At 42.0% G+C, this 13,113-nt stretch overlaps 1 protein-coding gene across 3 annotated transcripts in view; it reads right to left on the minus strand.

The window, feature by feature from the left end:
• adcy2b (adenylate cyclase 2b (brain)) overlaps positions 1–13,113 on the minus strand; it is a 49,129-nt gene that overhangs the window by 23,234 nt on the left and 12,782 nt on the right. For all 3 annotated transcript variants that reach the window (XM_087179919.1, XM_023428506.2, XM_023428505.2), the window contains exons 3-9: positions 11,195–11,356; positions 10,092–10,241; positions 6,244–6,392; positions 4,283–4,394; positions 3,051–3,178; positions 1,999–2,157; positions 771–903 (exon numbers count right to left, since the gene is read on the minus strand). In XM_087179919.1, coding sequence (XP_087036045.1) covers positions 771–903; positions 1,999–2,157; positions 3,051–3,178; positions 4,283–4,394; positions 6,244–6,392; positions 10,092–10,241; positions 11,195–11,356 — 993 coding nt within the window. The remainder of the gene's footprint in view (positions 1–770; positions 904–1,998; positions 2,158–3,050; positions 3,179–4,282; positions 4,395–6,243; positions 6,393–10,091; positions 10,242–11,194; positions 11,357–13,113) is intronic.

The raw sequence follows: 13,113 nt of genomic DNA on the forward strand, positions 1-13,113 counted from the left end.
AGTTCTTAGTGCCACCAGCTATTTAGCTCAATGACCCAACATCTAATATTCATATAATGGTCATGGTTGGAGTACATTTTCTTTTACTATTTTCTCAAAATTCAGTTGAAAATTTACTCTAAACTGTAGAATCAGTTCAGATTTACGGCATTACACTGAGATACATTATGGCTTCAGATGCTCCTATTGTTTTGTTCCCCCTCTGCACTATATGTCATCTGTCAAACATTATTTGAAAGAGTATTTTCCTGCATCAATTTCATATGTCATAAGATTTCAAAAGATTTCATAAGATCAGACTTTGGGGATTGAAAATGTAAGAGAGTAACAGTAAAGGCAGCAGAGAGAGAGAGAGAGAGAGAGAGAGAGAGAGAGAGAGAGGATGACATGCAGCAGAGGGTCCAGGCTGGATTTTAACTACGGCCGCTGCAGTAAAGACTCAAGCTTGTTAGGTATATGATGGTACGCGCTTCATCAGGCAAGCTACCAGGGGGCTCCAATCCCCTTTGTTTTTTACAAATCTTATAATGGGAATGACATTTTATTGTCTGGCACACAGCCACTTTAAAAAAATATATAAAATCAATAGCAAAGTGAAAACAGGAAAAGGCACCTGGGGCCGCTAAATAAAAACAAGTCTAGAACAATTTTACTTTAACTAAGAAAGACTAATTACCCACTAAGTGACAGTCCTCAGTATGATCTCCCTCGCAGTGATTTCTGACTGTGTGCTTGAATGTATGGAACCATGTCGGAGATGGTTTTCTGACCTTGGGGTTGATGACCAGGTAGGTGACCACTCCGTGTTCCTTCAGGTAGGAGTCCCGGGTCTGTCCGTCTCCAGGCTCCACCTTGTACGAGCCCTTCAGATGCTCCAGCGTCACGGAGGAGATGTGGACCCTCCTGGAGACCAGACGGGAAAAAGATGAATGGACAGATGATGAGAGGTTAAGAGCTTGCGTCACTGTGCCATTAAAAGCTCTATCAAACGTGTTATTTATTTTCCAGCTTCATAACTACTAATTCTCACTTTTCAGGTTATTTTGTTACCCCTGCCAACAGAGATGGACGGAGATGGAAATGTGCTTTATTTTTATTTTATTTTTTTTCCAGCTGCCATGTTTTTCAGGAGCCTTTCAGCAGGCGTCAGAGGAGACTAACCATTAGCAGCCCAGTGAGACAACGTGGTGGCCCTGGAGAGCTTAGTTTCAGTGTAGCACACACAGAACCACCAGTCAATTTTCCCAAGCTAGTTACAGAGCTGGGATTTCAGACCTAATGGCTTTATAACACATGTAGAGCTGACTGGTCAAATGAGGTGGCTTTAATTGTCTTAAACACTATAATAGAATTAGAGCACAAAATCCCATACTCCATGTCCATGTCTGTATGTGTGTGCATTTCATCAAGTAAAACAAGTATATACTGTATATAAATATAGATTTTTCAGCTGAGTCTTGGTTAATAGCCTCTGTTGTTCCCTCAGGTGTATCATCATCTTTGGGTTTAAGGCCTGGTCAATCTGTCATATTTCTTGGTGTTATTTGATAAATCTGATCATTTCTACACCAAAAAAGCCAAAAGAAAATTGCACAGGTTTAGTGTTATTCTAATATGGGTGAGAAAACTTTCTAAACAGCCTCCTTGAGATTCACGCTGTCCTCTGAAACTCAAGATAATGATACTTTGGTACTGCTGACCACTGGGACTTGCTCACTTCTACTTTAGGCCACATGGAGCTGCAGCAGAACAGATGGAAATTCACTCACTTGCTCAAGTGCAATTCAACATTAATCAGTGAGAGAGCAGGAAGTGTTAGTCAATTCCCAAAGCATATAGCTTCCTGTCTGGTTCACTGACTAAACCTGGCAACGCTGCAGGTACAGGTCTCTGGATTGCCAACCAAAAGATAATTACAAAGATTTGAGGGAGCAGCACTGCAGCAGCACTGCAGTGAGATCACATTAAACTTTCTTTGTGTTATTGGTTATGTCTCACCCTGGCACGCCTCCTGCCTCCATGTGATTGGCTAGCGTGACATCATGTGACCATACATCATACTGCCACTTGCGCAGGCCAATCACACCGCAGAGGACATTCCCAGAATGAACACCAACACGCATGTTGATGTCGACTCCAGTGGCATCTCGGACCTTCCTGCGGAGCGAAAGGAAGAAGAAATCTTTAAATTCAAACTGGAACTGAAAACATGGTTAGCCTAGCTTAGCATAAACCCATAAGCCCAGCCCAGCTCTCCAAAGTCAAAAATCCAATCCTACCCACACAATAAAACACTAACTAACAGATTGTATCTTGTTTATGTAAAATTCATAACTTCTCATGTTGTGTTTTTTTTTTTTTTATGTAACCATTTCTTAGCGAATCAAGTGTATTTACCAAAATGTTGTGTTTTTGGAAAGTAGCAGGGATAATTCCTTCTTTCTCTTTCTTTATATTTCTAGTTTGCCATTAACAATCCTGCTGATTCACTAAATGGTTCGGTGTTTCCTCCACAATTCAATTGTAGTCAGGGCGGGAAACCCGCTTCACCAACAGACTCTGCTTCATCATGTCAGAGGTGTACGACATCTGAGGTGGATGGCATCTTTAATCTGATTGTGATTAAAGGTCAGTGCCGGCAAGCCAATATATTGGTCCATAAAACTAGTGTGTGTGTCTGTGTGTGTGTGTGTGTGTGTGTGTGTGTGTGTGTGTGTGTGTGTGTGCGTGCGTGTGTGTTCTGGCATGAGTGAAAGACACAGAGAGCAGGGGGGGGGGGCATCTGCGAGAGAATATTTTTTCATTTGTTTGAAATTTTTATTTGTTCAGCTGGGAGGCTTATCATATTGCATTCACATTGTGTTTACTCTGGAATTCAAACAGAGCTGAAATCAAGTCTGGCATTCCTTCTGCTCAATCTGTTTGACAGGCGCGTGTTTGTGTTTGTTTGTGTGTGTGTCTGTGAGTGAGAGAGAGAGAGAGAGAGAGAGAGAGAGAGAGAGAGAGAGAGAGAGAGAGAAAAAAAAAGAGGGAGAGATCTGGTATTTTACTTGATGGCCTCACACATATCCAAGCCCATCTTCACGCAGTTCCTGGCGTGGTGAGGCAGAGACTCAGGCAGACCAGACACACAGTAGTAACAATCTCCCAGGATCTTGATTCGCATACACTCGTTCTCCTGAGAGGAGGAAAGAGAGAAGTAATGAGGGGATCCCTAAGTTATCAATATCTTTAGTGAGGGTTACCTATTTAAAAAAAATGATGTTTCTCATGCTCTTTTCACCTCGACACAGTAACATCCATCAAGCCCAAAAATCATACACCCACACACATAACACATTAGCCTTTATTCCACATGTGGGATGAGTAACAGCTCATCGTTGGACCGGGTTTATGTAACGGCAGCTTCGTCAGGCGGAAGGACAGAGCTGCTGGACACAGCACTGAAGGAGAGAGAGCCTGACTCAACTGTTTAGACCCGTATAGCTGAGCACCCATGAGACCGCGAGATTCACTCTGACCAGGCCCACACCGCTACGACCTGCAGCTGTGGAGGTACGGCTGCGGAGGCCGAGTGTGGCCGCGGGACGGAGTGAACACTTGTTTCAAGGTCGCGCTTCAGATGATTGACAGCATAGCTCAGACACTGTTCTCTCCCCTCAGTTGTTTTTTTTTAATGAACATCAAAACAGTGTTAGAGAAAACACATTATTTTATGCTTATTAACGTCCTTAATTTCACAATCAAATCCAATTAATTCTCAATGACAAACATCACATTTTAACTTTAGATTGAAACATGTTTTATTTTATTCACTGGGCTCTAGAAATCAATCTTACAAGACCTTCTTAATAAAACCTTAAACTGAAAATACTGAGGGGTAGTTCACATGGCTAATTCTGCTGTCCTTGAAATTTCCATCCTATGTAGATTGTATGTGGTGCTGCTGTATCAGGGTGCATCATTCTGGAAAGTGTCTCCAATGTTTTCTCTACCTCATACACATACTGTACAAGGAGGAGCATAAACACCACACCGTGCAGGATATTACAATCCAATACAAGAGCACAACAAAATACAGCCTCGTGAATTACAACAGAATTGAATCAAGATGTCTCTATTTTCTTCCTGAGAGAATGTGGCCCACCCCGGACTGAACAAGAGCTGAACATCCTCTGACGGTGCGAGTTACTACTACTTTTTCATTCATTCCTGCTGTGAAGCACGCACAGTGTCCCTCTGTATGAGATGTGATATATGAATGAAGTCGTCTTGAGTTTACCTTTGCGATCTGGTCAAACTTGCCAAACAGTTCGTTCAGCATATGCACAAGTTCACCTGGAGAGCAGTCGCTGGCGAGCCTGGTGAAGCCTACGATGTCGGCGTACAGAATGCTGCAGAAACAACAAACAGGACAACTGATATTGCATTAATGAATAACACAACCATGTAATGAAACAGTTCATTGCGTAGCTAGATTTTCATTATCCTCTATTAGGAGAGAGGCATCAAGTTTCTCACTGTTGGGGATATTTGCTGTACTTGATGGGATTGCTTTGAATTAACTTGTGTCGTTCTCTGCAAACCCACTGAGTTCTTGATGAGCACGTTTACCACAGTGGTGACTATTAAATGTTCTGGAGTAACAGGAGGGATATTTTACTACAGAGGGAAGCCTTTGCGTTCATACTTGGCAAACTACAAACTACAGGTGTAGATGAAAAACACTCAGGTTTCCAATGCAATTAAACGAAATAATGCAATACACATCATGTGCTGGTTTCTGTATTTAGAGTGTCGGTAACTCCTCTGGACCATGCACCTAATCTGTTAGTTTTTTTTCCATCACGATCAAAGCAACATTCTCAAATATTGAAAAATATTTAAATTAACTTATACAAACAGCAGTCCAAACATTATGTCTCCACCCAGGGTGACAAGTCAACACAGCTTCTACAAATATCAGAATATTTCCTCAAAGAGAAGGGCTGGAAAAATGAAGCCAACACTGAAGTACCAAAAACATTTCCTCTAATGACCTCTTGAGTCTGGCTTCAAAAGTGAGTCAATCCCCATTAAACTGCCCAACTTTATAGCAGAAATAAACATGTTTACAGCCTGGTACAAATCACAGTCTTGGTCTCTATAGCTAATTTACTCCTTCATGACAATACGGAGGGTGAATCTTTATATAACTCACCTGTTTACATTTTTATTAAAGTTGCATAATTGATGCATAATTGAGTGTGTTTGAGCAAGTATGCTTGCCACAAACCGGCATGCACCAAAGTCTCTGCTCCACATGTGCCCCACCTCTTTGCCCATTCTTGGATTAGCCAGGAGTCAGGCGCTGCCAAGATGGCAACAGCAGAGCAGCACCACTCTGAACTTCAAAGCCGCTCCTCAGAAACATATGGTCACAGAGGCTACGTCCATTTTATATCTAGTCTGTGGTAGAAACAGAATTCAGCCTGTTTCTCTTCAGAGACACCAATTATTATAGCTGGAGATACGATGGTGGCGGCAGAAGCTGGTGTCTGGCTCTCCACTGACTGTCAAGTGTAGCAGGATCCCAGCTGGGCCACACCGCCACCCGTCCTTGAGTGTCAGTTCTTTGTTCTGGAAAGATTGCCCTCTTCACTGGAGCTAGACCATGTGAGAACTTGTTATTATTGGAAGGATAATGGGCAGATCAACATGAACACTCACACCCACACACCTGAGACCGACTTAAAAGTGCCACTGTGATATTGTTTCTTCTGTGAAGCTCGAGCATTATGAGAAACAGGTTTTTAGAGGACATTCTCTGGAGAGGCTCTTGTGCTAAGCCTGGATTTGTGTACTCTTCTCTGTTTCTATGAACCCCCACAATATAGAGGAGGATGTCATTGAGAAAGGAAGACATGTGCTTCTCTTCATTTGGCAAAGTGACCTCAGAGTACAATGAAGGTGGATTAACTCTGAATTGAATTTGGGCATGACAGTGAAAAGGGACCAGGAGATGAGGTGCAGAGAAGATGGCGAGAAAGGAAAGGAGAGGAGTCAAGGAGAGGAAATAAAAGGAGATGATAGTGGGATGAGAGGAGCGCTGAGTATAGGGGCAATCCAAAATGTGAGAGGGGAGGGGATGAGCAGTGATGAGGGGGAGGACAGGATGGTATAGGAGCAATCAAGCGCAGAGATGAGAGCAGAAGATAATAACCTTTGTTATGGAAGGCGCAGATAGAGGAGCAGGAACCTTACCTGACATTGGTGTGCCGCTGCACATAGAGGTTGTGGAAGTTGTTGGTGCTCTCTGTTCTGCCAAAGTTCGGTCCCTGCAGCCTCTGGATGATCTCGGCTTTCATCACTCGCGCTATATGAGCCGGGAGTAAGGACAACAGCAAACGCTCCTACGGACAGAGAAGTGGGGGGGGGGGGGGGGGGGGTGAAAGCCAGGCGAAGCAGAGTCAGACAACTGGTAAGAGTTAACTAGTTTGACATGGTGGGAATAAAAATGTATTTGGTTCATAAACTGGTTCGTTTGGATTTACTCAGGATAACATGAAAATACCAATGACTGAATAACACTGTTAACTTCATGCTACACAATAAACCTTCCGATTCTATGGCTTCTTCATTCAATGTGGCTGGACGTGTTTCCACCTTGTGAGTCTGTGTGTGTGTGTGTGTGTGTGTGTGTGTGTGTGTGTGTGTGTGTATGTGTGTGTGTGTCATGTCGTTCTGGTGACACTTACTGTAGCAGAAACTATCACTGAGGTGGTTGTCAGTAATTTCACAGGTGTTTATGTGTCTGTTTGTCTGTGAACAGATTTCGTCACGGTGCAAGAGACTTATTCTATTATGTGCTGTTCTATTATGTACAGCTCTGTTCAATTCAGTTTTCTTTGGTGTTGTTCTCATCTATTTTATTCTTTTTTTATTCTATTCCATTTTACTCTGTTCCACTCTATACTGCTCTGTTCTCTATAGTATTCTGTATTTTTACAATCTATATTATATTGAGTACTGTTCTGTACAGTTCTGTTCTATTCTACTCTATTCTGTTCTATTCTATTCTAGTATTTCCCATCGTGTGCTCTTCTGTACCGATCTGTTCCATTCTATACTGTTCTGTTCTAATCTATAGTATTCTGTTCTGTTACAATCTATATTCTACTGTGTGCTGTTCTGTACAGCTCCATTCTATTCTAGTATTTTCTATTGTGTGCTGTTCTGATGTGTTCTGTTCCATTCAATTCTATTGCATTGTATTCTGTTCTATTCTCCTTCTCCAATACTCCATATAAATATAGCCATTGTCATCCACAGCTAATATTTAACCGCCTAAATAGATTTTCCTTCATCCTCTTAATGGTGGTTCAATGAGGCTTATTTTTTAGCACTGAACACAGGAAGCCAGAGTCAAGAAGAGAAGAGCGATTGAGGCACGGAAAGTATCTTCATTTTCAAGACCGTGGCATGGTAGAGGAAAGCAGTGGAGCATGTTCTCTATATTTCTGCATTGCCCGTGATTTTTACCGTGCATATTAGATTATCATGAGGAGATGAAAAGTGAAAATGAAATCAAACCTAATGATAATTAACAGGTTTATCTTAATTCAGTCAAAGGTACGAAAAGCAGCCTGTGAACACAGCTGCATATCTACACTTGCAGGAAAGCACTTGTGGCTGACATTCACTAAGGCAGTGGGGTGTGTCTCGTTACCACATCTACTTCAGTGGGTTTCTCTCTGTGTGGTTTTGGAGGCTGCTTTTGTTGTTGCAAAATTGTGACTATACAAAGATGCTTTCTGACCCTCACATGCTGACATCAGAGTTTTTTAATGGTCGCTGTTGATGTTTTTAGGAAGTTGATATATTCTCTCCAGTCAAGTTCCACTAAAGCAGCACTGGAAATCTGAACAAAACATGTCATTGTATAGAATAGTCAGCAATCAGGGGGAATAAGAAAAGTAGAGAATCAGAGATGCGAGATCCATCACCCATAGCTGTTGTGTAACCATGTAAGTTGTGGGGATTTTTTTTTGCTTTGATTTAGAACCGTACACACTGGTTGGAGGGTTGTTTGAGGGTGATTGTGGTGCATGTGTGCGTGTGCGTGGGCAAAAGTGTGGGTGTGTGTGCATGTTAGAAAGAGTGAATAGCTGCCTGAGGGGGTGTGACTCATAAATGCAGCTCTCAGCAGAGAGGGTCATTACATTGTTCACACACCACGGGCTCATTTCCTAAAACACAGCAGCAAATTAAGTAGAGAGAGGGGTTGGTGGTGGTGGTGGTGGTGGTGGTGGTGGGGGGTTACGCTAAAAATAGAAACCCACACCACCCGCACTTATTTACTTATTCAGCACTGAAGCAATATGAGCACTCTACTGTGAGGATGCAGAGGGGGTATAATAGCCTGAAGAGATATAGCTTTGTTAATCATGTGTTTGATTAATGAACTAAAGTGATCTGTATTCAGAGATTTGGTGGTGTTTAGTTATGCACTGACATTTGTATTGCATCCTCACACATTATTAACACGCACACGCACACGCTCACGCTCACGCTCACGCACATACAAACTGGTGCGCGTGGAGAAACATATGCCAAATAACATTTGTGATTATTCAAATACCATCTACAGCAACCAAAATGTTTTCACTGTCTTGTGGTGATAAATCTTTTACAACTTAATTCACATGATAAAAAAAATTATTAGATTATTTTCACTCAAGATTGTTATGCCAACCTGTAGAATAAATGGCGCACAAAACATGTCATAAATAATAAAATGTTTTAATATTTGTATCTAATGCAGAGTATTATATTATATTTCATTATAAATGCATATAAAACATGCATTTTACAATTATATATTATGATTAATTATGTGTTTCATCATTTGTAAAATGAAATACACATTTTACAATCAAAACCCCCCCACTGCGTAGACCACCACTTATTAATGTATCATTTCATGTGTCATTTCCCTGGTTGGAGAGAATGGCTAATGTCAGGGCAAAGGCGCTAATGTCAAGCAAATGTCACTGCATAATGCCTCTTTAGACATGATCGACTTACCAAGTCAGCCCTGCATTGAGAAGTGAAATATTTTGGCTATAAAACAGAATAAGGTTTTCATTTCATATGTGCTCAAGTGTGTGTAACTCTAAGAGCGAGGCAGGAACAACAAGAATCAAGAGTTCACTGCCACGCTAGCAGCTTAACTGGAGGGTTTACGTTTGAGTGTTACATTGAGTGTTGATCTTTTTACAGAGCAAAGGTGAAGGTGACAGAAAAAGCTTCATTCTCAGAGCAATAAAAATGACAAGTGGCAATAAAAAAAAAGGCAGACAAACATCAAGCAGTCAACCTCTGTCTGCAGCCATGCTAGCAGCTCTGTGAGACTGTACTTAGGCACAGTGGTGCTTTGAGCTAAATGCTAATGTCTGCCTGCTAACATGCTCTCCAGAATAGTTAACATGCTGACGTTTAGAAGGTGTAATGTTTACCAAGTTCACCACATTGCATTAGCATTCTAACATTTGCTAATTAGCACCAAACAAAAAATACAGCTGACGATCACGGAAATGTCATCAGTTTTGCAGAAAAAGTAAACATTTTGACCTGATAACAGCACAAGATGAGAAGTCACAGGATCACCAAAGTGATTACAATTCATCATGAGGGAGAAGAGAATATCTGGACCAGGTCTTACATCAATTCATCCACTATCTATTGAGTAATTTCAACAAAAAGATACCAATCTCCTGGTGTCGCTAGAGGACAGGTCATAGGATCATCAAAGGTGGAGTGACAGAGCTACATGCTAGTGCTAACCACTGCTGGAGCCACGCTGCTAGTGTGGCTAAAGAATTGTTTAGTTGTACTGAGAATGCAGAGACACTGATGAGTTAATGTCTCATGTTGTTGTAACTAAGGTATTAGATTGTTATTTGTGACATTTTGAATCGTAGTCTTGTATTGGAACATTTTATTCCACAGTAAAAGCAGGCCATGCATCCTCAGTAATCTGATGACAGCAAATGATATGAGACTTCACTTCACATAGTATTTCAACCCAGGGCATGAATGTAAACATGTACCTGTTGGTGCTTCTCAAACTCTAGTTTGATGGGCGACTTGATGCAGTTGCAGGTGTCTTGGTAGGTCTGTTTGAGAGCCAGGTCCATCAGATGCTTGTGGTACGCCCCAGCCAGGTTACCACAGGTGAATATGATCACGTTGGCTAAGATCTGCCACACGCACACACATACACACACATAACGAATAACGCATTAAAATAATATTAGGTGTATGTACCTTTAATTTTCCCACTATCAACCTCCTTCCACTTATGCCTGTATTACTGCCTCGTAAAACCAGCCCAGAGCACACACTTCAACTGCACTTTTTCCACCACTATGTCAACCTCATGCTCTTTTAAATGTGGCCTTGCATATCAATAGGTTGTCCTTAGTGCTGTATCCAGGGGCAATGAGCGTCTTACAGCGTGTTTTATTGTTGGTGTGCTTTTCCACTGCGTATGTGTGTGAGAGACACAGAAGAGAGAGACTATATGATGATTACAGTGTTATGAGCGTGTTGACTTTGATGGTTGATTAGAAAGAGTCACTGTGTGTGTATCAGACATACATGTGATACACAACCAGTTAATTTTACTTTCTGTGTTAACTGGCACGTTTCTGTATTTTTGATTAGTTTTACAGATCATATTCTCATGTTATTGGTCATTGTTGTTTTTTGCTCTGGTATTATGAGGTTTCTGTTTCGTGGTGAGATTTTCTTCTGTATCAAGGGTCCATTCAGTTAGAGCCAGTGTTTTAAGAGCTGTTCCCTGAGTACATTAAAAGGCAGTTTGTTTGACTCAGGAGGCTTTTCTGAATGTGCTGTCACATTGATACAGGATGGGTTCACGGTTTTATAGCCCAAACATTATTAAAATGTTGTACCTCATCATCTTTAATCATGCATGGAACAACTTTACCAATTCAATTTTGATAAACTAACCCCTGCGCTGCAGCAAACAGTGCAGTGAAGCAATCACTGAGGCCTTCAGAAAACTAAAATGGGAAACTCACAGCAGAGTCACATCCAGAGCCGGATTTTGTGTAAAAATGTGGCTTTCAACAGACTTTTTCACATGCACCTTTGAAGGTTTGAGTTTGTACAGTCATCTTGTCTTTACCTGCCAGTCCAGAGCCTCCGGCTTTGGGACGGTGTTGGCCAGACAGACGCTGAGGGTGACAGTGTGCGAAAAGCAGGTGATGGCGCTGGCGATAATGGCCCCTCTCATGGAGAAGGGCAACATGGTGTAGACGACAAACACGATGAACAGGAAGAAGGACACCTGGAAATGGGAAACAGGAAGATGTCAACAGCTAAAAAGGGGCACACCTGTCTGGTCAAAGATCTTGATGATTTCCAATATTTTCTGATAACGTGGGCTTTTTTTTTTTGTCAAAATAAATAATTTAACACAGATCACATAAATGCCTGCAAATGAATCCCAGCAGAGATTTTTGTTCTGCATCTTCCATCTTTGTCTGCTTTTTGTCTAAATACAGAACACAGCGAGTCGAGAGTTGAATAAGCTGCCCACTCGTCCTCACAAAAAGATCCGACCATAAACTGCTGATGCTATGATAAATTATCAGAGGTGAGTGGGCTGCTCACTTAGTTTTACAAAAAACAAAATCATGTGATAAACTGACAAGAAGATCCAAATCCAACGCATCAGAGCATCGCAAAAGTACGACGTTTAACACACAAAATGCTTCATTTTTTCCTTACATATGGGAATAGATATGTGTTGTACTTTGGGGTTTCCTGCATGTTCACTGTGATCAGTCCTTTCTCTTTCCAGGTTTCCATCAAAGCCTCTCACTCCGCCTTCCCATCTGCTCTGACTTTGGACGTGTGTGTGTGTGTGTGTGTGTGTGTGTGTGTGTGTTTGTGTGTATATTCTTGTATGTTGTGTGCACATATAGATGTGTGTTTCCTCCTGTGTTGTTCATTGATACCTTGTGCCTTAACCTCCTGCCTTGTCCCTGTCCTCTTCCTTTACTGTCAGTCCACCCCTTCCTGTTATGGTGGCCGAGGGGGCGACTGGTGTGAACGGATCACGACTTTTTTTTTTTCGACTGGGACAACATTTGACCTCTGACCTTCCTGCCTGTCTGTTTATTTCCCGTGTCTATCAGGTTGAAAGAGTTTGTCTGCAAACAGGAATCCACTGAGACTGACGGTGTGAAGTCACTAATTTTTCCTGAAAAACAAACCAACAATTCTTGCTGTTATCAGATAAACAAAATTTTAAAATAATAAGATATTTCTGTCCTACAAGTCTCACTCTTCAAACAGCATCCAGGAAGAGCTCTTCACATGCTGCTCACGGTGTTTATGACATCAACATTATAAACAGTATCCGCGGTGACGGGTTACTTGGTGTGATGTTTTATCAAGCAAAAACACGACTAGAACATTGGATGTAAGTGATTGTTTGGTTGACCGAGTTCCTTCTAAAAGAAGACCTGAACACAGAGAACAGAGAGAGAGGTGTTTGTGGAGGCTCAGACTTTTTGTTGCTAAGGGAACCAACATAGGGAAGGATGCTGACGTCGGAGCAGATGTGGTGTTTCTTCTATCCTGCATATTTTGCCATCACCTTCAACTCCTAACCCTGAACTCCCACCTCCTGGGGGGGGGGGGGGGGGGGGGGGCAGCGGGCAGCTGGAGTGTGTGACGTCCGAGTGTTTTTAGGTGGCCGCAAGAAATTGAGAATGGCAGTCCAATTTCAGGTGCGTCACCTGCTCCTGTCTGCGACGCAGGGCAGCCAGACACACTCCATCTCCACACAGCACTGAATCCTAATACACTCTCCAACACCTCGGGATGGGAGCCGCAGCCATCATCTCGCTTTAGCTTCTTCGATTACTTTTTTTTTTCTTTTCTTTTCTTTCTTTTGTTCAGAGCGCACCACAACCCTCCTGTGTTTCACACAAAAGCCGCACACGCTTGTTTTCCTCCTAACGCAAACACACACAGACGCACACGAAAGGCATGCTTGAATGCATCAAAAATGTTTTGCTCTCCGCTCACTGTAGC

Source organism: Seriola lalandi, unplaced genomic scaffold (assembly GCF_002814215.2).
Source record: "Seriola lalandi dorsalis isolate HSWRI2012SDOR001 ecotype SW California unplaced genomic scaffold, Sedor1 jcf7180002054879, whole genome shotgun sequence".
Classification (NCBI taxonomy): Eukaryota; Metazoa; Chordata; class Actinopteri; order Carangiformes; family Carangidae; genus Seriola; species Seriola lalandi.